This window comes from Artemia franciscana, chromosome 16, assembly GCF_032884065.1.
Source record: "Artemia franciscana chromosome 16, ASM3288406v1, whole genome shotgun sequence".
Lineage (NCBI taxonomy): Eukaryota > Metazoa > Arthropoda > Branchiopoda > Anostraca > Artemiidae > Artemia > Artemia franciscana.
Window position 1 is genome coordinate 33,799,839 of NC_088878.1, and position 22,838 is coordinate 33,822,676.

At 34.2% G+C, this 22,838-nt stretch overlaps 1 protein-coding gene across 1 annotated transcript; it reads right to left on the minus strand.

Moving 5' to 3' along the window:
• Window positions 1-988: 988 nt before the first annotated feature.
• On the minus strand, window positions 989-17,782 carry LOC136036870 (uncharacterized). The gene is made up of 3 exons (XM_065719202.1): window positions 17,311-17,782; window positions 7,720-7,926; window positions 989-1,127 (listed from the first exon to the last, which is right to left on the minus strand). Exons 1-3 carry the CDS (start codon window positions 17,482-17,484, stop codon window positions 996-998), a joined length of 513 nt encoding a protein of 170 aa, XP_065575274.1. The 5' UTR covers window positions 17,485-17,782; the 3' UTR covers window positions 989-995.
• Window positions 17,783-22,838: the final 5,056 nt, after the last annotated feature.

The following is a 22,838-nucleotide window of genomic DNA, read 5'->3' on the forward strand; positions in this document are numbered from 1 at the left end:
ATGAAACTTTCAGGGATGGGTCTAAAAGCTAAGGTATGTCCCGGGAAAGTATTTTAAAGTACCTATCTCCACTCCTTCTCCCTCTAGAGGGCCCTGAAATTTGCCTACATGACAGGTCAATACCTATTGAAATTTTGACAAAACAACATTTTACCTTAATTTTCAGTTACTAGTTGCTTTTTCTCTGCCTTTAGTTCTGAAAATGTACTTCCTGTTATTTGAGTAGAATTTTGAGCCATACCATTGTTTTTTTTCAAAGTTTAGGAAATGTATTTGCATATCTTTAAAACCTTATAAAATGGAATTGAGCAAAGTTATGAAGCTGAATACAATTTTGTTGTACTTCATTCAAGCAGAAGATCTATTTTGCAAGGTTTCACTTTTATAACACACATATTTTTAAAGGTCATCAAAGGTCAGGGCCCTCTAGAGGGAAAAGGAGTGGAGGTAGTTGCTTCAAAATACCTTCCCGGGACATACTTTAGTCTGTAGATTCATCCCTGAAAGTTTCATTTTCCTAACATAAACCTTTTTTGAGATAGCAAGAAGTCAATTAACTAGAATTTTACCATAAATCCCAACATATACTAAATTTTTGTAGTAAATTTCAGATTTTTGTTCAAACTAAAGCTGATACAAGTTCAAATTCTATAAGAAGTAAGTAGTAAAGGCCCAAATTTTTTTTTTAGGTTTTACCTAATCGCCTTACGTCTCACTCAAAAAATAGCCAAGAATTGAATTTCCTGATGCCAAAATGTGCTAGCCACATTTTGGCTACGTAAAAAATTACCTGCATTCACATCTTCACTGACTATCCCCCTTCGTTCTACCGATCCTATTGACTCCAAAAAGTGCTTATTCAACTTTTGCTTAAAATTAGAAACAAACTATATTTATCAAAATATTTCGAATTATATTTTTAGCTTGATCATTCACGTAAAAAAAAAAAAAAAAAAAAAAAAAAAAAAAAAAAAAAAAAAAACGTTACCAAAAATTTATCTTTGAAGGCTTAGATCGGAAAAAACTGGGAAATCAATATAACCAAGCAAAGTATTATCAACCGAGGCTAATAAGGTCCACGAACCCGTTTCCAAATCTTCACTGAACTTTTTCTTTGTCCAAAGGACCTTAAAAGACAAAAAATAATATTAATTCCTTGGATAGAAAATCTATGTTTATAATTAAACACCATCAGCAAAAATAAAAAATAAAACCTATAAATAATGTTACATTCCATCATAAAGGAAACTCTCCATAATATCACATTGAACCTATTTCCCACGGAAGATTGAAGGCCTAATAAGGAAAATACATATTTTTTGTATTTTTGGATGCTCTGAATTGAGCATCCGAAAAGTACACATTTGAAGGTAATTAAATGAAAAAAACAGGTTTTTCAACTGAAAATAAGGAGCAATATTAAAACTTAAAACGAACAGCAATTATTACGTTTATTATGAGGTTCGCCCCCTCGTCAATACCTAGCTCTGTATTCGAGTTTTCCAAATTTCTTAAGACAAATAAAAAGAAGTTTCTTTTTAACTGAAAGTAAGGGTTTTATTCTGTATATGAAAGGGATTGTCCCCTCCTCTACGGTCCGCTCTTTACGCTAAAGTTTGTATTGTTTTGAAAAGTAGAGTTGCGACAAAGAGTCAAACGCTAGCGTAAAGAGCTGGGCGTTGAAAAGGGGACAGCCCCTTTCATACACAGAATAATTTCAGTTTGTTTTAAGTTTTAATGTCGCTCCTTACCTTCAATTAAAGAACTTGTTTTTTTAATTTAATTTCTGAATGTTTTTGAATTAATGCAGGTTTTTAATTTGGCTCACCGTACATGAATAATTAAAACGAAATTTGCATATTAATTTTAGTTTCTAAATTGATAATAGCCTTATAATAACCCAAGTTTGATTTTTGTTTCAATTGTTTAAGATTGACTACTGAATCGCAAAGGCTATTTAATTAGAATAATAACCTTTTTTTTTTAAGTTGAAAAAGAAACTTTAGCGCAAGAGCGAGCTACTAAGGAGAGACAGTTCATCTCAAATACGTATATTTCTGTTCGTTTTCAGTTTTAATGTTGCTTCTTACTTTCAGTTGAAAAACTTGTTTTTTCTTTAATGGGGATCGTTTTTTAAATAATGTCGGGAAATCCAGCTCCGTCTCCATGAAAAATTTCCTTCCCCCACGAGAAATTTCTCCCGCGTTACTTAAATTAGCGATATTTGCGGAACTAATTTTGTAAGGCATAGTAACAAAACGGCTAAAGAGGTCGAAACTATTTTTATGAAAATGAGAGTCACAAGTTGAGCAATTCTCAAATTACTGAAATGAATGAAAGAAAAGATCTTTAAAAGATATACGTAATAATTTATGTTCATTTTAAGTTTTAAAGTTATTTTTACTTTCAGTTGGAAAAAAACTTTTTTTTTTAATTTAATAACAACCTCAAGCCGAACACATACAATATCCTTGGTTTATTATCACAAAAATTATAGTAATGAAGCTGCTTAAGGTAAAATTAAATGCTAAGATTAGCCGGAAAATAACACAAACAAATTATTGCTTATTTTGGCGTTTATTTTACACAATTCGAACTTTAATGTAAAGAGCGAGGTATTGACGAGGGGGTGAACTTCCTCGTATACGTAATATGAGGAAGTTCACCCCCTTGTCAATGCCTCAGTCTTTACGCAAAAGTTCGAGCTTTGTTATAATTCTTTAAGAAAGACCACTGAATCATAAAGGCCATTTAACTAGAATAAATAGCTCTTTTGAAATTACTAAAAATACTTTAGCGTAGACGTCGAGGTATTGAAGAGGGGACGAACCCCCTCATACACGAAAAAATTTCTGTTTGTTTTAAGTTTTAATGTTACTCCTTACTTTCAGTTGAAAAAACTTGTTTTTTTAATTTAATTTCTGATCGTTTTCTAAATAATGTTGGGATATATCTTCCCCCATGAAAAAGATCTTCCCACGTAACCCAATCCCCCCCCTATAAAAAATCGGTTGAGCTTACTTGGGACTTAGTCTGTGATTGAATTAAAGAGGGTCAAGATGCAAGGGATTGGGTTAAAAGAGGGTTGAGTTGGGCGGAGAGAGTTTCATTTAATGACAAGAATATTCTATCTAAACAAGGTGTTTTGTTGTATTACTTGTCGCAAAAATTTTAGACACAGATTGGCATTAATTAAAAAACCGCCAAATCTGTAGTTACGGTGGCACCGATACGCAAGTCCCAAGCTAATATTTCTAGAAAAAGTAACAAAAGCTATTAAAGGTCCTATGTCAGGTGACGTTATTTTCTCAAATTTCACCTTCCCTCACTGATGGTCCGACATACACATTTGTAAAAACATGAATAACAAACACAACAAAAGGTAATATTTTATTTGAGAATTAAGATTGAGGAACAGTGCCTAGCATACTTCCAGGTAAGTGTCTTCTTCTTTTCTTTAATCCAGTCTATCCAAAGTCAATCACAACGACTCGATTCGTGACTATAAAACCAAGAGTACTGAAAACAAGGGACAGATTTGAACCCCTCGGGTTAAATAATAAGAAAAGAGCAAAAGCAAACCGGGGAGTCTAGTAAATAAGTAGATGAGTAAATGAGTTTCCATATAGTTAAAAACATTCCTAGCCAAAAACAGATGGCTAGGATTTAGATTACTTATCAGTTTTGCTAACATCACGTATTATCATTATCTTTATTGATTATCGTTATCTTTATTGATCTTTTTTTTTACAAGACCCGTGGGATGGCGGCTCGAACTTACAACTTGTGACTTTCCATCTTTGAATGGGTATTTTAGACAGGAAAAACAATTGTACAATTGCTCTAAGCTCAATTATCATTTTCGGTAAAAATAAAAAGATATAGGATTTTAGGCACTACAGATATGTACATCTGTAGGATTTTTGGCTAAAACAAAAGTTGTAAGATGTTTTATGCAAAACTGGATTTAGAAAACTGCAAAACTGGAAAAACTGAAAAAAAAAGAAAATTGGATTTTTGGCTCTAAATATCATGGCGATTCTAGGCCTCGGCGGGGGGGGGGGGTGAGGCTAACCCCCACCAGTTTTTTTAACGTCTGACATTAAGCTCCTTTCATTGTATGGTTTTACGCTCCTATTAAGGTTCTTGATTAACTAAAAAATTGCCAAAATTGTAATTTGTGTTTACCTTGCCCCCCCCCCCAGTTTACGAGGCCTGAAACCGTCACTGCACCAGACGTGTACACAAATGTTTGTGAAAAGCAACCGAATGTAAACTGGAAGCACAGCAAATGAGGATATGTCCCAATGAGCACGCTACTCCTCCAAACCTGCCTCTCTAGACGCAAAACAAGTTCATGAAGTTCACGAAGGATGATAATCGTTCAAAACAAAGTTAAATATCGTTTAAAAAATCAACATGTTCGACATTTCAAAAATTGATTTATTCAAAAATCTTTCGGTTTGGCCAGCCATCTATGTTAAAACAAAAAGCATGTCGTCTCCAAAAAGACCAGGAAGGAATCACACGAAAGGATTTGAAGGACATTGGAATTTGATGAGAGGGAGTAAAGAGAGGGGCTTTGAAAAGATTCAGGCAGAGGAGGAACGTCCGCAGCTGTAACAGCCGTTGACGGTTTACTGGCTATTTCTTTATTCTTAGCTAAGAAACGTTGTTAAATATTTTTTAGATTAAGAACCAATCTACGATGTTTACACATTCAATTGTTATTTAAATCGTCTCTCAACTTAACGATAAACGATTAACGAGAAAATGATAAGATAAACGAGAATGAACGAAAAACGAGAAAAAATTAACTATACTAATTACTCCTTCAAGTTATTTAAATCGTCTCTCAACTTAACGATAAACGATTAACGAGACAAATGATACGATAAACGAGAAAATGAACGATAAACGAGAAAAAATTAACGATACTTATTACTCCTTCTAGACTATATTCTTAGAACCTAAAGAAAACCGTACCGGCAAAACTTCACAATCGGAATCTCACCAAGTCTCTGTTAAACAATCGCCAGCTTGTACTGTTATGCTCGATGCTAAGCTGGGGAAGGAATGGACCACAGATACAACCAAATGGGTATTCCTTATTTTTACTCCAAAAACCTACTTATTCGTCAGAGCTTAATTTCTTGAAGACTGGGCAGCAAAACCGGCTTAGTCATTATTTTTTTGTGTGTAAGTGTGTGTGTTATAATGAAAAGTTTTATTCTTAAAATTTTTATCTTTAGGCTAATCTAACAGCATCCTAAGGATGAAAATTTGCTCGGTACAAAGGCCAGCTGGTTCTTTCCTCATTCCCTCTTCTTGGGTCTATTTGAAACTATTGAGAAGAAGAATGTCAGACAGCTTTGCCGCAATATCAACGAGAGTCGCGGACAGGTCCATTATCATCTGCCCGTCCTTCAGGCAAATCCTCTGAGAGACTTGTTGCTTCCTCCCAGTGGCTTGTTTCAGCATTGATAGAGCTTATGTGCCTTAGATGCAGCCTCCGTGGAATCTGTCATTTCTACCCACTAATTTTGATTATTTTTTCCGGAAAATTTCTTAACTTTTGCTCTTCGTTTCTGACGTTCTGTTTCAGAGCAAGACGATCAACACTTGTCGGGTACCTTAATGGTTTCTTGGCTGGTCCAGCATTTCCTTTTGGTTTTTACGTACCAAACACTTCTTTTCAATGGCTCTTACATTGTTGCTACAAACTGCTTCCACTTTCACTCAACAGAACTATCAAGAAGCTCCAAAACGTTTCCTTCATTATTGACAGACGACAAGGAGCTGAACCTGTTTGACAAGGGCAGGCGGAACTTAGCCTTGGTTCGACGGTTATCCCAACCCGCGACATATTTCTGAAGGTGTATACGGCTTCTACGCTTGGTAGATATCCGAAGCTGAATTCTAATGATTATCAGCTTTTCATCAGAACTGGACTTGGAGTCTGTGTTAGCACCAACACATGAGTGGGAATCCAGCACAGAACTTTTGAATATAGACTTGACCAGTACATAGTTTGTCTGGGCTGGTAACTCCATCGTTGGAGCATCACGTGATCAAATGACTTTTCTTGTGCTGGAACATTGCATTGCAGACGACCAAATTCCTATCTAGAGCGACACCAATGAGCCTTTTACCTGTGTCGCAACGGTTTCCTTGGCCGAAAGCGCTAGCTACAAATCAAATGAAGTCATCCTTTCGTTCAACTCTGGCATTCCAATATCCAGCAAGAACGAAAATTCTCGGGACGGAACTTGCGTCAGAGGCCATTTCAGGTCATTATAAAACGTAGAATTCGCTTCATCCGTTACATTTAAGGCAGGGGCGTAGGCAGAGATGACTTAAGATTAGTCTTCCACCCTCTAAACTTTATTCAAGCTACTCTTGGATATACCTAGAGATACGCCGTAACATTGCTTGGAATACTGATGTTTGGCATAATCACAGATATTGTGTGCATATTTACTTCACCAGCATGTAACTAGCTTGCTGGCGCTTTCTATATGTTTGCCTAGCACTTAATATTGATGCCGCTTCCACTTCTCCGTTGTGGTGAGGCCGAAATTAAGGATTTTCCTCGGTAGATTAGAAACAAAATTTCTACATAGAAATTTTCATAGAATTAGAAATTAGAAACATAAATTTTTACAGTTTATAATAATTATAAATTTGGTTGTTTTTTTTTTGTCGTCCTCTTCTCATATCTTCTTATACGTTATAAAATTCCCTAGAGAGTTTCTCAAGCTAGATTGATAATTCTCCTTAGAGAACACTCTTTAGAGAGCTTCTCAAGATACATTGGTAATTCTGCTCTGATAAAATTGGTAATTATTATTATCATTATTATTTATTGGAAAACCCTTCATACAAAAAAAAAGCAAAAGACGGAGCCATAAACGAAAGAAAAAAAGAAAGAAAAGAAGAAATACACACTGAGCGCAAAGACAAGCAGTTGAAAAAAAAACCTTAACTACTGGGCCAATACCAGTGACCAGGGGTGGTTCAACTTCAGCAAAAAGGAATTATAAGCACGAAAATAAGCCACAAATTAGTAACAGAATTTAAAACTACTACACGATATAAGGTCACAACAAAGACATACAAAAATACAAAATTTTGAACGAGACGGAGCAAAAGAGAGAGAAATATGATGTTATTTAAGGATGTAACATGAATGCAGTCTTTTATATTAGTACACGATGTCATTACAATACTGATATATAAATATGACGTCTCTCTTGTGAATCTTCTTTTTTCAAAAGCAAGAATTTTAATCAATTTTTATAAACTCGTGATCTAAATTTTTTCTCTTGCTAAATTTTTCTGTCTGTCTTAATTACTTAAACAAAAAAAAAGAAAACAGATTCTCATAGAGAAGAGGAACAAGGAAGGAATGAGTTCACAGAAAAATTATAAATCACAAAAATTATATTTATCCGATAAATAATTGAACTCTCAAAACTCAGCGACAAACTGAAAAAAAAACACATAATCGTTTGTATCTTTCAAAACTGATCAAAATGTTGAACATTTTTTAACTCGTAAAAGCATAAAACGCACTCTATACTGGGTAGTGGTGTCCCATGTACATGTTGGAAATTTTACACAGGAAGGACCCAGGGAAGGACCAAGGAAGAAAACCCAGTACTATAGCAAAAATAATATAGTGGAAATTGTACATACAGCTTGAATTAAAATATTTACCTTTTCTGTTGAATTCGCTTTGACGAGCAAAATTTCGTGTAAAGCGATTGCGCCACCTGGATCCAACCAGTAGAATGTAACATTTACTGCCGAGTCTGAAGGTGTCCACTTGTGTTCTATGAAGAAATCACTCAGCGCTCCTAACGAGAGCGAAGGGTTACGAAACACTCGCTCCTTGAAGTCATAATCTGGACCCACTCTCAGATTCTGAAATCCATTTATATTTAAATCAAATATTATTTACTTTCTCAATACGAAGGGCAAAATTACCAACAGAGGAGAGGGGTGCAGAAAAGACCTTTAGACTATTAGTAAGACAATTCAAATAAAATACCGTGAACAATGGTCTCATTTTTATTTCCAGGCTAATAACGTGCTTCACAGGTTTTTAGTCGTAATCTGAAGCTCTGGCCTTCAACTAAGGAAAATATTAATGCTTTCGTTCAGTTGACTGACTTTATATGGATATATTATACAGATAACAGTACCGAGTTACAGAAAGTCCAAGTTTACTCATTAGACGAATGTTGATAAAGCTTTTTCAGGGTTCATTTTACTAAATAAAAATCATGCTATGCCACTGTCAACCAATGATTATAACCCTAGATTTTCTAGGTACTGATTTAGAGCTGGACCCTTCGTCCCAATCTTTTCAAAGCTTCCCACTTCCTCTCATTCAAAAAGTTTCGATTTCCTTTAAATTCTTCCGGGTAACTTATTCCCACCCCATTCTGGGACCACATTTTTTTAGTTTGGCCTTTGGGCAATCTCTCGTCCTTTCACCGACAAAATGTGTCCCTAGCCAATTCAAACTTCTCGCCAATACAGCCTTAGAAAGTCGAATAGAACAAAACTTTTCGTAGAGCTTGAGGTAAGGTCAGTCAAAACTGTGCAATTTTTAGGGCTCCTCTGGGGTTGAAAAATATAATATACTAGACTATCAATTAATGGATTTGGAAAGAAAATTAAAATACACATTGAATGGTATGATCATCTACAAAAAAAAAATCATTCGAGAAATAGAAAATCTATCCTTCTTTGCTTCCATCATTTCCATACAGTGTGACTTATTATATTTAAGTTGCACATGGTGATTCAAAGAGCTTACAAAAAACTAGTGCATAAAGAGAAGAAAAAAGAAGGCAGTAGAAACCAGAAAATTAGTAACCTAAAAGTTAAATCTAGTGATTCAAAGAATCGATTACAGGTAGTCCATAAAAAGTAGGAAGCAGAATCTAGTAGAAACCAGAAAAGTAGAAATCTAGACGTACGAAAAGAGTACGAAGTAGAAGCCAGTAGAGATCAAAAGAGTAGAGACCAAAATATTGCATCTGGTGATTCAGAGATTCAATAACAGACAATACATAAAGAGTAAGAGGCAAAAGCCAGTAAAAACCAAAAGAGTAGAAACCAAGACGTTGTATTTGATGATTCGAAGAGTCGACAAAAGGTAGTGCACAAAGAGTAGAAAGCAGAAGCCAGTAGAAAACAGAAGAGTAGTAACCAAAAAGTTGCATCTAGTGATTCAAAGAATCAATAACAGGTAGTCCTTAAAAAGTAGGAAGCAGAAGCCATTAGCAACCGGAGGAGTCAAAAGCAAGACGCTGTACCTGGCGATTCAAAGAGCCAAAAAAAGGTCCATAGAGAGAACAAAGCAGAAGCAAGTAGAAATCAGAAGAGTAGTAACCCAAAAGTTGCATCTAGTGATTCAAGGAATCAATTACAGATAGTCCTTAAAAAGTAGGAAGCAGAAGCCAGTAGAAACCAAGACGTACGAGAAGAGTACGAAGTTGAAACCAGTAGAAATCAGAAGAATAGAGACCGAAATGTTGCATCTGGTAACTCAGAGATTAGATAACACACAGTGTATAAAGAGTAGGAGGCGAAAGCCAGTAGAAACTTAAAGAGTAGAAACCAAAACGTTGTATCTGGTGTTTCAAAGAGTCAATAAAAGGCAGTAAATAAAGGTTAGAAAGGAGAAGACAGTAGTAACCAGAAACCCAAAAGATTGATCTGGTGATTCAATGAGTCAACAAAAAGTAGTGCACGAAGCAAGAAACCATGAATTTGCACATGATAATACAAATAGTCAACAACAGAAAAAAATTATTTTCATATAAATTACTTTGTGTTAGATGCACCTTTATGTCAGACCCAAAAAGTCCCCATTTTTCAAATTAGTTTTAAAGGCATGAATATTTCCCAGACTGATTATTTCACCAAGAGGGCATCTAATGGTCTCATATTTAATTGATACGAGGTAGGGGAGAGCCCAACAATGACTGAAACGCAATGCCCTAAGATTCAAAAATTCAGATACTCTGACTGAAAGATTACAAAACATACTGTTATTCAATAGATATCAATTAAAATTTTTAATTCTGGTAAACTACACGATTTTTCACAATTTGTGTCATTTAAAATATATGATTGACAGTTCATTCATATTACTTCGGAGAAGAGCAACATATATCTTTCAAAATACAGGGGGAGATGACAATGTTAATGTTTGTTGAAAAATTTTCAATGAAAATTTCAAGAAAGGAATTTTTCGATTAAATGGTCAAGAAAAGATAGGGATAAATAATACCCAACTCCCCAAATGGCTGGGGTAGATGTAAATACCTTAGAATGCTAAAAACTTTTTTTGCGATCTCCAAGCACCTTGGTTGCTATAATCCAGAAAATAGTAAATTGGACATGCATTTTAAGAAGAGCAGAAAAAAACGTAGTATTTTGGTAGTAGTTAACGGATAGTTGCTTGTAAAGCGAAGCCTTTAGCCTAGTCTTCAATATATGATCAATAAATACTGAAATCAAAACCTCCAACATCCAATAAAACCTGCATTTGAGGAAATCGTAAATATAAGATTTTGCAACAATTGGTAACTCATTCGGGAATCAAATAACATTGGCTGTAGGAGTGTGGGTTAAAGCAATCGACTGAGCATCGATCGATCGATCGATATATATATAGATATATATATATATATATATATATATATATATATATATATATATATATATATATGAAACTAATCTGTGATATACTTAATAGAAAATGAAAAGCAGGTCTCAATTGGGAGGAATATATAGAATTACTAACAAACAATTATGTCCATTAAATGACACCTTTACTCAAGGGTGCACAGGGGAGTCTAGTAGGAGCGTAAAAGATCATATATAAAAAACATCTAACAGTATCTAGAAAAAATGACACTACTGGCCAAAAGGCAATCCTTGTTGAACCTTTGCCCTCAGCAAAAAAATTGCCCGACAACCATATCAACTGACATATATATCTTTCGCTATCACACCAAAATATTTTCCCTTGCTATATTTGAGTCATTCAGTGGCCAAAAAAATCAAACTTCATTTGTTTTTCCATTCACCTATAAATCCATCTTCTTTTTTTTTAATTTAGACCTTGATACACTCCATTGATACTCGAATGTTTGGTCTTCCAAGAAAGATGGCCGAAAAAAACTGGCCAAGATGGCCAAAACGACTGGCCAAGTTGGTCAAAAAACATCGTCAATTTTAGTGTGTTTATTTGGAGCTGTATTCTGAATTACACTTTAACAAATTCATCATAGCCTCTTAAAACACAATAGCAGGGGGGGGGGGTAACCAAAACAAACGATATACTCTTCGTTTATTTTTCCCGACCTGTTTTATGGAGTTGGCTCTAATAGGTAATGGATTTCCTGAAAATATGACTTCAAAAATAATTAAATAAGAAAAAAAAGTTAATGGAACCTGTGATATCAGAAGAAGATGGGTCAACTCAACAAACAAATTACATAGCTTTGCCTTATATCCCAGTTTTGTCAAATAAATTAAGAAGAGAACAAAAAAGAAAACTTCAAATCAAAACAATTCATTCAATATTTGACATGAAGACTATTTGAGAGTTTTGCTGATGATAGGTTGTATTTCCAATTAGTCCTCGAAGCTCAAAAACTACAATTAGAGAGGGGGGCTGGGGCATCCCCGAGATCGGTTTGCAGCCTCCCCCCCCCCAAAAAAAAAGAAAAAAAATTGTTCAGATAATTAACTTTTCTTGGTATTTTCATGGAAAATGACTATTTGGTATTTTCATTGAAAAAACGGGAAAACCCAAAATTTCCTTCGCCTAAAATCTGAAAATACATATATAGCCCCCCCCCCCCTAATCTCAGTGAATTGACACCATTAGGGGGAGGGACCTGAAGTGAGGAATTATATTTCTTTTCAATTTGATCTACTGTGTCTTGGACCTCTATTTCTAGGTCTCCAGAATAAAGTTAGGATTTTCTCGTATGTCTGTGAAAATTAAAGAAAACTATATTACCCTTAAACAAAATTTTTTGTTACGGCATCGGCTTTTTTTTAGCAACAGCAGCGCGCTAAATAATCATACCACATATTCGTGTGCACAAAAAAAAAAGTAGGCTATTTAACCCAATATTAGTCAGAGGGATCCCATCACACAGGCTAGTCAGTGGTTCAAAAATTCTCTGATGTCGTGTTTGACCTCACTCCCCCCCCACCCATCAAAAACGTTCTGATCAACCTTTCCTAGGTTAGACCTATTCGCTATAACATTGACATCTTCGTTGCGTTTTTATTCTTAAGTTATAGTCTTATTCCTCCTCCACTAAACCTCAGTCTTTAAAATAACATAATTTTAAAAAAATACAAAACTTGTTTTCTTTGTTGTGGTTCATTGTCTCCCAAATAAAATCCCAAATAGCTTACTTGCCTACAAGTAAATGTGCTTTCGTTTTAGGGTGGGACAAATCGGAAAAAACAAAGAAGACAAATCATAAAATAATAGATGAAAAATAAAGGCACTTGTCGGTTATTTGAAACACACCTAAGAAGTGAAGTTAGGTTAATCCTAATGAAATACAACAAAACATGAAGATAAAATAACATTTTAGAAAAAATAATTACGGAAACCTAACCGAACCTTATCTAACCCCAAACCACCTCTATATATTAAATATTTAGTTAAAATATAGCTACGTCGTAGTATTTCTCGACCAAAAGAAGCACATTACAACCAATTCCAGACAGGCAAACCAGTAATTGTCGGATATTACACTGCGTAATTCTTGAATATGTTTTGAACAACCGAGAAGTGCTAAAGTAAAAAATGGGAACACCCTCCTCTACTCGAGCGCCATCTAATGGGTCACGCTAAAAAAACGTTTGCGCAAATGCTTGACTAACTAGTTGGTGAAGGCTAAATTTGTTGCATTAGAAGGACCACTTGCTTTCCGTCCCCTGATGTGCATATTGGAGCGCCATACGTGGCTCAGTCCTCGCAACGCATTGTATATTTCCGCCAGGTTCGGAAAGTGCCACTAGGTCTACTTGATTTCAGAGCGTTGGTGCCCCCTCAGTTGTATCTTTCCTTTCTTTTTTTGTTAGTCGAAATAAGTCATTTATAGATATCACATCAGTTGATTAAGCTAATGAGGATCATAACTAGTCAGGGAGTCTGCTGATATATTATCCTATTATTCAAAGCTATTAATTTCAAACAGTAGGCTTTTTCGTCTACCCTCTACCAAAAACCTAGTTTCCGCACTAAATTCAATTTTGAGTTAGGGATTGCTCCATTCATCTTGACATGGCCAGTCCAATGGCACAGTCAAAATTTTTCTATTCGGTATACCTTCTGAGGTGAAGCCTAGTATTAACAAGACAAACGAAGAAATTTTGAGAAGATAAGGGGTCTATGACCAGATGGAAGAAGAAGAAACAATTACAGGAATATTAGAAGCCGCAGTGGTGACGGTGCTCAAGTCTGGCTCTAAAGTGTGGGCACTCCAAAAAATGGAGGAGCATTTGCTAGATATTTTCCAGAGAAATTGCCTACGGATTGTTTTGGGTACCCGACTGACTGACCGTATCTAAAACAGTAATTTGTAAGACAGATGTGGTACAATCCCGCTTTCTAGGGTTATAGTGAGAGAAAGGATGATATGGCTAGGGCAAGTTTTGCGGCTGAAGGATGACACATTGTCAACGATTGTCCTTGTCGATCAACCGTCTAGGCCCAAGCGAAAACCAGGTCGTGCCAAAATTTCGTAAGGAAAGATTTAAGGAAAATGGGAATTATCCAGGGAAGGTGTAAAGAGGGATGCTTTAAAGAGATTGGGATGGAGGAGGAGCAAGTATTGGTCTCAGGCGGCTTGGTGCTGCAGTTTACTATTAATAATAATAGTAATATATATATATATATATATATATATATATATATATATATATATATATATATATATATATATATATATATATATATATATATATATATATATATATATATATATATAAAATATATATATATAAATAAAAATATAAATATATATATATATTTATATATAATTATAATATATATAATTATTATATAATAATTATATTAATTATTATTAATAATAATTATATATATAATAATTATAATATATATAATATATATAATTATAATATATATAATTATTTATATATATATTATAAATATATATATAAAAATATAAATATATATATATATATATATATATATATATATATATATATATATATATATATATATATATATATATATATATATATATATATATATATATAAACAAAGAGAGGTAAAACCCAATGAAGAGACAACAAACGAGGCTGCGACCAGTAGAGAGAAAAGATGAAAGAATGAAACAACGCGGATCTTTCGTCTGTATGCAAATTAAACAAAATTTCCAGTTTTTTCAACTGCAAGTAAGGAGCGACATTAAAACTTGAAACGAAGAGAAATTATTCCGTATATGAAAGGGGCTGTTCCCTCCTCAACGCCCCGCTCTTTTCGCTAAATTTTTATTGTTTTAAGAAGTTGAGTTGTGAGAAAGAGTCAAACTTTAGCGTAAAGAGCGGGACGTTGAGGAGGGGACAGCCCCTTTCATATACCGTGCAGTCCCTTTCATATATCAGTATCCGATTTTCATATTTTAGATTAGTGCATAAATGTAGTGCATTTTTATGCTTATTTTGAAGTATGAAATGATGTTGCACAGATAAACAACAGGGCAATGCATACTCAATCAGAATTCAATGTTTTGATTTCCCCCCATCCTTGAAATAAAATCAACACAAAACGGCGCAGTTTTATTTAGCACTAAATTTTAATTGCTGAGTGTCCAAAACGTGAGAATGATACATAAATTATTTCTTTCTTAATAAATACTTTCAGACTAAATTCTATCTCATTAGTGTTATTTATCTCTACAGAGTTAGTTGATATTTTAATTCCTCATTTGATGAGTTTTGTGGATATCAAATTCAGTTTCATTGCAGCGTTTATGGCTGGTAAATCGTAATGCACATGCAAAACTATCTCGGTGACCATACATGATGATTCACAGTGTTTGCTTAAAAATTAAAAAAATTGAAATCTATAAACATGCACAGCAACACATCTGATTAGCAACCAAAGTGAAAAAATAAAAAAAGAAAAAAAAAGGTACTCGTATGATATATCGTCCACAGCAAGTAACCGTTTCAAGAAAACAATTCTTACTTCATAGTATGCAGAATAATCATAGTTAACACACTTTGCATGTAGTCTTGCGATACTTTAAACCCCAACCCCCACCCTTTGCAAATATATAGACCAAATTATATATTTTTAGTGCATTGTAGCTTGTTTTCTCAGTTTCTGTTGTGTTACAGTTGATTCAATTCACAGGTAAACGAGTTGAAACAACTGAGATGACTAGATAGGAAATATATAATTTTGGCTAGGCTATATATTTGCACATTTGGGCGGTTGGGGATAAAGTATAGCGAGGATGCATAAAAAATTTGTTAACTATGATTATTATGTATGCTACAAGGTAAGTATTGTTTTCTTAACATGGATTATTGCTGTGGTCAATATATCATACAAGTGCCGAATAAAGACACAGTAAAGTGGCAGTTATGCCAAAAACTCGAATCTGATAATTAAAACTTCTGAGAGAATTTTCGCCAAAAATTGTTCTCAAACGCAGAAAAATGTAGATACCCTTCTGACAAGGCCCTACAGACCTTACCTTTGAGAACAGCTTAGCAAATACTTTTTATAAACTATCTCAGACAACCACTGGGATGTATATTGGTTCAAAGTATTAAAAGATCTTTACATTTCAGTACTTAACGGCCGTCATAAATAGGTACAATCGATTACTAATGCAATCTAATGTCCTTTTCTACCATAGCAAATGTTACTAGCAATTTTCTGTTAGATCGTCAAAACAGAATTGTTAACTTTAAAAAAATGGTAGCTAGCAAAAACATATTAATAGGGCGCACAAATCTAAAGCCCCAAGGACAGTGGAGATGACACATTACTGATGAATTGGTTAAGTGGAAACATATTCAACCATTAATATATTTTTAAAAGTTAGGAATAAAGTTTTACATGAAAAGGCCCTCCATATGCAGTTTTGAGTAGTGGTTGGCGGCAAATCAAAAAAAAATAATAATAAAGAAACGTGGCAAAAAAATCAACAATTACAAAGCTTAAAAAAAAAAATCAGAACCGTATCCAGAATTTAGTACCAGGAATTTTTTTCAGGGAGAGTAAACTAAAAAAGAATAAACAATTTGTATATATATATATATATATATATATATATATATATATATATATATATATATATATATATATATATATATATATATATATATATATATATATATTGATAAGTTTTTACGAGTCAGACCAACATTTCAGGGATGGGGGTTACACACCTAATCCCCTGGACACAGCTATAAAAACATAGCACAAATCAGTTTAAAGTACCAAGGACAGTGAAATTTAATTGGGTAAGAGAAAAATTAAAAATCTAGGGCAAATCATGAATTTAATTTTTAATGCAAAAAAACTTTCACATCAGGAAAATTCTCGTTTTTTTAACGAAAATTTTTTATAACATCTTCGATAATTTCTAATATTTTTCAAATTATATCCCTTTTTACGTTTCCGAATTTTCTCTTCCCCCTTCAATCCCGTTTCTCTACCCTATGTATACCTGTGCTACCATCAGGTTTTTACTTGGTTGGGTCCAAATACAAAAACATGAGTTCTTTCGCATTATTCTTAATCTTCTTGGTCTCAATCTCAGTCTATGCACAGGTATATGTAGACATAATAAATAATGGGGGGGGGGAAGAATACAGTTGGGCAAGGCTATCGGAAGAGAGGGGCTTTCGTCCCCTTCCCCATTCCCACCCACACGAAAGAAAACAATTTTGGTATTTTTTACATCATATACGATAATTTCTTATATTTCCCTCATATTATAGCGTTTTTGCGATTCGAACTATTTCCCTCTCCACCTTCCAAAATGCGGGCTCGAATAAACCGGACTACAGATCAAGGGCGCATTCAGGATTTTGTTCGGGGTGCGGGAATATAATATAAAAATAAAACCTTAAAACACATATTAGAAATTTTTCATATGCATCTTTGTTTTGTTTTTACGAGTCAGACAAAAATTTCGGAGAGGGAGGACGTTCAAGCCTCGTGACTCCAGATACAACCTTGTTACAGACTAATTTGGGGAAAAAACTTACAATATGATCATCTATTCCGGTTTTCCGTTTTCGTCTTGAATACTTCAAACTGTGCTCAACACCATTTCCTTTGTGACTGTTTGAATTTACCGCGACTTCTTTCACTGGGACTCCGTGACCGGTATCAGCATATAACACTATGGCCATAGCACTAAGTAGCACACTAATCACCATAGTGTGCAATCAACTAAAGGAACTACTGCTTTTATTCTAAAAAAAAAATAATAAGCACAATTAGATGAGGTCTATAGTCAATTGTAGTAGGTTTGCAATTACAGAATTCCTAAGGCAGTGGTCAGAATCCAACAAATAAAAATTTATAAATTAATTACATAATTAAACTATATAATTAATTGATAATAATTATAGAAATATAACAATTAATTATACAGTATAAAAATATAAAAAATAATTACTCAAAAAAATAAGAAAGAGACTTAAAAAATTCCTGATTTACCCGTTGGATGTTGGTCACCGAAATACCGATACATAAATATTCATACACTGTCGTAGTATAAAATGAGAAGTGGGATAAAATAATTTTATAAAGAAATAATAAAAAGAAATATAAGCGAAGTGCACAAGATTAGTCAGGCTTTTAGAAGTCCATGAGGTATTAAGCTTGCAGTTTCACAACTGTGATTTCCATAATAAAAGGTGACTGTCATAGTCCAAAATATAAAGAATTATACAAAGAAATAAGAAAGAGAACTATAAAAGAAAAACAAATGATTTTGTGAGGTTTTTGAATGTCCAGCAGCTAAAGGGTTTATTAAGCTTGCAATTTCAGAATTCTGATTTCCTCATTAGAAGATGATTACCCAAATGTCGGCATGTTAACATCCATTCAAAGGCTAAGGGTAAAAAAAATAAAAGGAGAAAAGGATTACAAAACAAATTAATAAGATTTGATGAGGTCTTGAAAATTCCATTAGGCAAACGGCCTAAGCTTTTGATTCCGAGTTCCGATTGGCTCACTAGAAGGGGATTATCAAAATCCGACATACGAGCATTTATAAACAGGCCTAATAAGCAAATAAAATGAGCAATAAGAGAAAGAATTGCCCAAAGAAATAAATTTCAGGATTATAAAAGATATGCACAAAATTTGGCGAGGCTTGCAGTTTCAGAATTCAGAATTATTCGTAGGCCTCACACATAGAGTAAATAAGAAAATATATATACAAAGACATAAGAAAAAATTATAAAACGAATAAATAAAATTAGGGGATGTCTCTTAGTAGCCCATTACGTCCAAGGCCAAATAACCTTGCAATTTCAGAATTTGGCTTACCTCATAAGAAATACAAATTATAAGTATGGTTTACATGGGAAAAATGAAAGTTAAGAAAGAGACATCTTCCCATGCTCTTTTTTTTGTACAACAAAAGATTTTTTTAACTGAAAGTATATCCCTACATGATTGTCAAGCATAGGGGAAACCAGCCCACGTTGGGACACCAAAATCCAAAAATCAATTACTTCACTATTAATTAAACTTTTCTTAATATCTTTAGCTCAACATAATTGTACTGGCACATACTTTCATTCTTCAGAATGAGAAGTTTTTTTCAGTGAATCAACATTTAAAAAAAAATCAAATAGTGTCCCAACCTGGGCAGGCTATAAGCCCAGATTGGGACATTGTATAAATTATAACCAATCTCTTGTTTTAAACAAATTTATTGAAAATGCATACTAAATTCTAAATACATAGATAGCAAGAAGTTGTTTTGCACTCAACGAATGTCATCTCTAACCTTGAAATTAAAAGACAAAAGGTTTTTTTGCCTGGAAGTTCCTCCCTTGGTAACAGTTAGAGAAGGGAGAAAAGGAATTATTTCGTTATATTTCACCATTTCTATATCAGGCACAGAAGGATAAATAGATTTTCCCTCATGTTAGAGATTTCCTCAAGCAGGAAGCTTCATAGTCACCATCTTCTTTACCACTGAGTCTTTCAACTATGTTACCGATGTAAAAGAAGGTGGTGTTTTTCACACTGAATCAGCGGAGGACGAATGTCCCAGATTAGAGATTCTGGGCATTTGTTGAAAAATCATTGATAACTTTCATCTGATTCGCGATCAGAAAAACTCTGTTAATCATTTATTTTATCAGGCAATGAATGAATGAATGAATTAACTTTATTACCCGAAAAGTATAAAAAACGCAAAGTACGGAGTATTATAAATAAACAAAAACAAATACGATAAACAGCGAAGAAAAACAAAATTCAAACTAACAAAAGACAACATGCACTAATTAACCAGCATCAATATGGAAAAAATGGGTCATCTGAGTCTTCGTTGCTGTCAATCTAAGATTTTTGAACATTTTTGAAAGTTCAACATTTTTGAACCTACCATCTTTTCTGACCTTTTTTCTGGCTCAGTACAGTTTGTCCCATTCTTCTTAACACTCCTTAATAGTCTCTTATCTACATTTTCTTCCAGTCTAATTTTTTCAGGGGTGTCAGTAGCTATGAGGCTGCAACCCTTTTCTTGCCCTTTTCGATTGATCTTTTTATGGCCCTGCTTTTGGATAACCAAATACTTCTTCAGGACTGTGGTAAGCGCTACCACTTGCACAACTGGTAACTTCGTTACCTGGAGTTATAGGAGCAATTAAAGGAGTGTTGGAATTACTTCCTGAAACGACGGGAAGATGTTACGGGTGGAGTAATGACATATCCAGTAGAAGCATGGTTGGAAAACTGTGCAGACGTTGAAGGCAAAGCTGTGTCATTATTGGTGGAAGAACAATGAGGTGCAGGACGATATGTAAGAGATGATGGCAGAAAGCCTTCACCTGTAAAAATATGGCGGTCAAAAGGACATATTCCAGTTGATCGAAATGCTGATAATTTGTAAGTTTGAGTCATGGCTCAAGCATATGCAGATCCAATACAAGCAGCAATATTATAAATATTGAAAGTTTTACCAGGGTTCAGACTCATCTCTGAATCCACTACGGCAGCATGAATTGTCTGGAGAAGTTTATAAAGTGCCACATCTAATGGTTGAAGTTTATTAGTGGAGTATGGGGACAATGTTAATATATGGACACCATTAGCCTTTGCTAAATTAACAACACCAGTATGCAAATGGCTCTCATGATTGTCATATAGTAATTATAGTAACAAGGAAGGGTTATCTAGGGTGCTGCCACTTTTTTCCATAAAGAGTAAAATCATAAGATAATGAGAGTAAAATCATAAATATAAGAGTAAAACCATTAGGGTTCTTAATAAAAGTAGTCTGAAGAAGAACCTGAATCTAAAGAAGAACCATATAAAATCTGACAAAATAATGCAGTGTCCCAAGGTTAACCTATGGTGACACCTCTAATCTCTTACAAATTACCAGTGTCAACAAAGGAATAAAAAACAAGTTGGAGATTACAACATATTACTGAGTATATAGATAATAAAAATTGATTAAGAAACTTAAGTTAAATGAATACTGAATGAGCTCAGAAAAGATATTGCACTTCTGGAAAACTAAACTTTCAGGCAAAAGAAACAAAAGTTTAGTACATCAGGAGCATGAAGTCGACAGTGGCTGAAACTAGGGTTTCTACAAACACGATACAGAACTGCTAGTTGGACAGTGTTGCCACGGCTAACCCAACCTTCACTAATTTCTTAAAACTGAAATTGTCGAAACGTTAGGACGTCCGAGAACCGAGGGCCAAAGGCAAACAAGAAGGTGACTAATAAGAATAAATATCAAGCAAATTACAACAACACCCTATAAAGATAAATAAGAAAATAATGAACATGATAAGATAAAGCATGTCTTCTGCAAAAAAAAAACAACGCCATCTAGCATTGCTTAGCAGAATCACAAAGCTGTATTTTCTTCTTTTTTTTTAAATACTGATAGCAACTTAGCATACTCAGTAGTACCATTTCTGCTTCTGGGGTCTCCTTTATAAGTAGTTTTACTTTTTGTCTCAGCTGGGTGCTGGGTACCAGGTAAAAAGAAGGGTAAAGATCCTCAAGACACAAAGCTGGTGCATAGGGTGTAGATACGACGTTTTCAATTGCTGAGTCTTTTTTACGGGGGAACGTAGCAAGTCTGCCAGCCAGCCTTGCGGCAGCAGGGATCTTTCCCTGGGCCCCGTATTGCCAACCAGAGTATGAATTCACTATCACAGGGTCACAGGATATGGTATCACAGGGTTAGTTGGCACTACTAACATCGAAAAATATGAGATCAAGCAACTTAAAAAAAAACATTGGTAATGTTAAAAAATATAACTTTATAATGTGGGGTATCCCAATATTACAATGTGGAATACTTAAATATGACAAGATAGGGCCTATGCTTTTAACCTTAATCCTTTTGATTAGTCAAAGTGAATGGAATAAAATCTGACAGACTTCCAGTGGCAACTTAGTGAAACCCACTAAACATTCAAACGATTAAAGAATAATAATCTAGAGGTAGTTTAAATATAAGAGCAGCAGATCATTATTTAAAACAAAATATATATGACAAAAGATAATCTACAGGCCATCTTTGGCCTATTTACATTTACTACACTATTTTGTTCATGGGGGAAACGAGAAAATAATTTCATTTGATAATTTAAATGAAAAGTGCCAGGAAATTTTGGAAATTTAAGATTTCGAGGGACTGCAGGCCCCTAAGATCCCTCCGCTGAGTATGTCCCTTGTCTATGCACTTAGTTTTCAACTACTGACTTAATAATGTAGACATTGGGAGATTTGACGTTATTTTTTTCGTCCCTGTCATCACTCGGGGTTACCAAAAAAAGAGAGGAAAAGCTAAAGCGGTATTTTGAGGGGAGTCCAAAGTCCAACACGCTGTTGATTTTTAGCCACTTAAAAAACTGAAATATAAAAATCTTATCATTTCAAGAAAACCAACTATAGCCTACCCTATATAATTTTTTTTAACTAAACATGGCGTCGATACATGCACAAATATAGTTTTAAAACGTTCACTAAACATTACAAAAAATACGCTTAAGCTCAGAGTCTTGAAATATAAACGGTAGATTTAACGTTACTCTTTTCTTCCTTATCCTCACTCCAGAGTATTAAAAAAAATAAGCTAAAACGTTATTTCGGAAGCCTCTACCGCATCCAAAACTTGCAGTTAGACGAAGCCATGACACGAGAAGATTCAGTAAGGTCAGTGAATCCTATTAACCAAGATATAGAAGAAGCAGAAATAGCTCTTTGGAATGCTAACGATTTCAACAACTTTATATTTAGAGCTTATGCAAAAGGGACATCCGTTGAAAGGGGTGATGATAAATTTGCCACCTAGTTTTTTTTTCCTCCCCAAGATTGAAAAAAAATACCTTTTGAGGCATTTTTATTGAAAAGTGCCATTTTTTTACTGAAAAAATAAAACTTTACTAAAAAAGTAAAATATACCCCCCCCCTTACATATCAGTGAATTGAAGCCACTATTATGCAGCCTATTTAGAGTTTAAATTATAGAAGAATGAGCCCCTCCTAGCCCCTTCTTATTTCACCAGAGTCACATTTG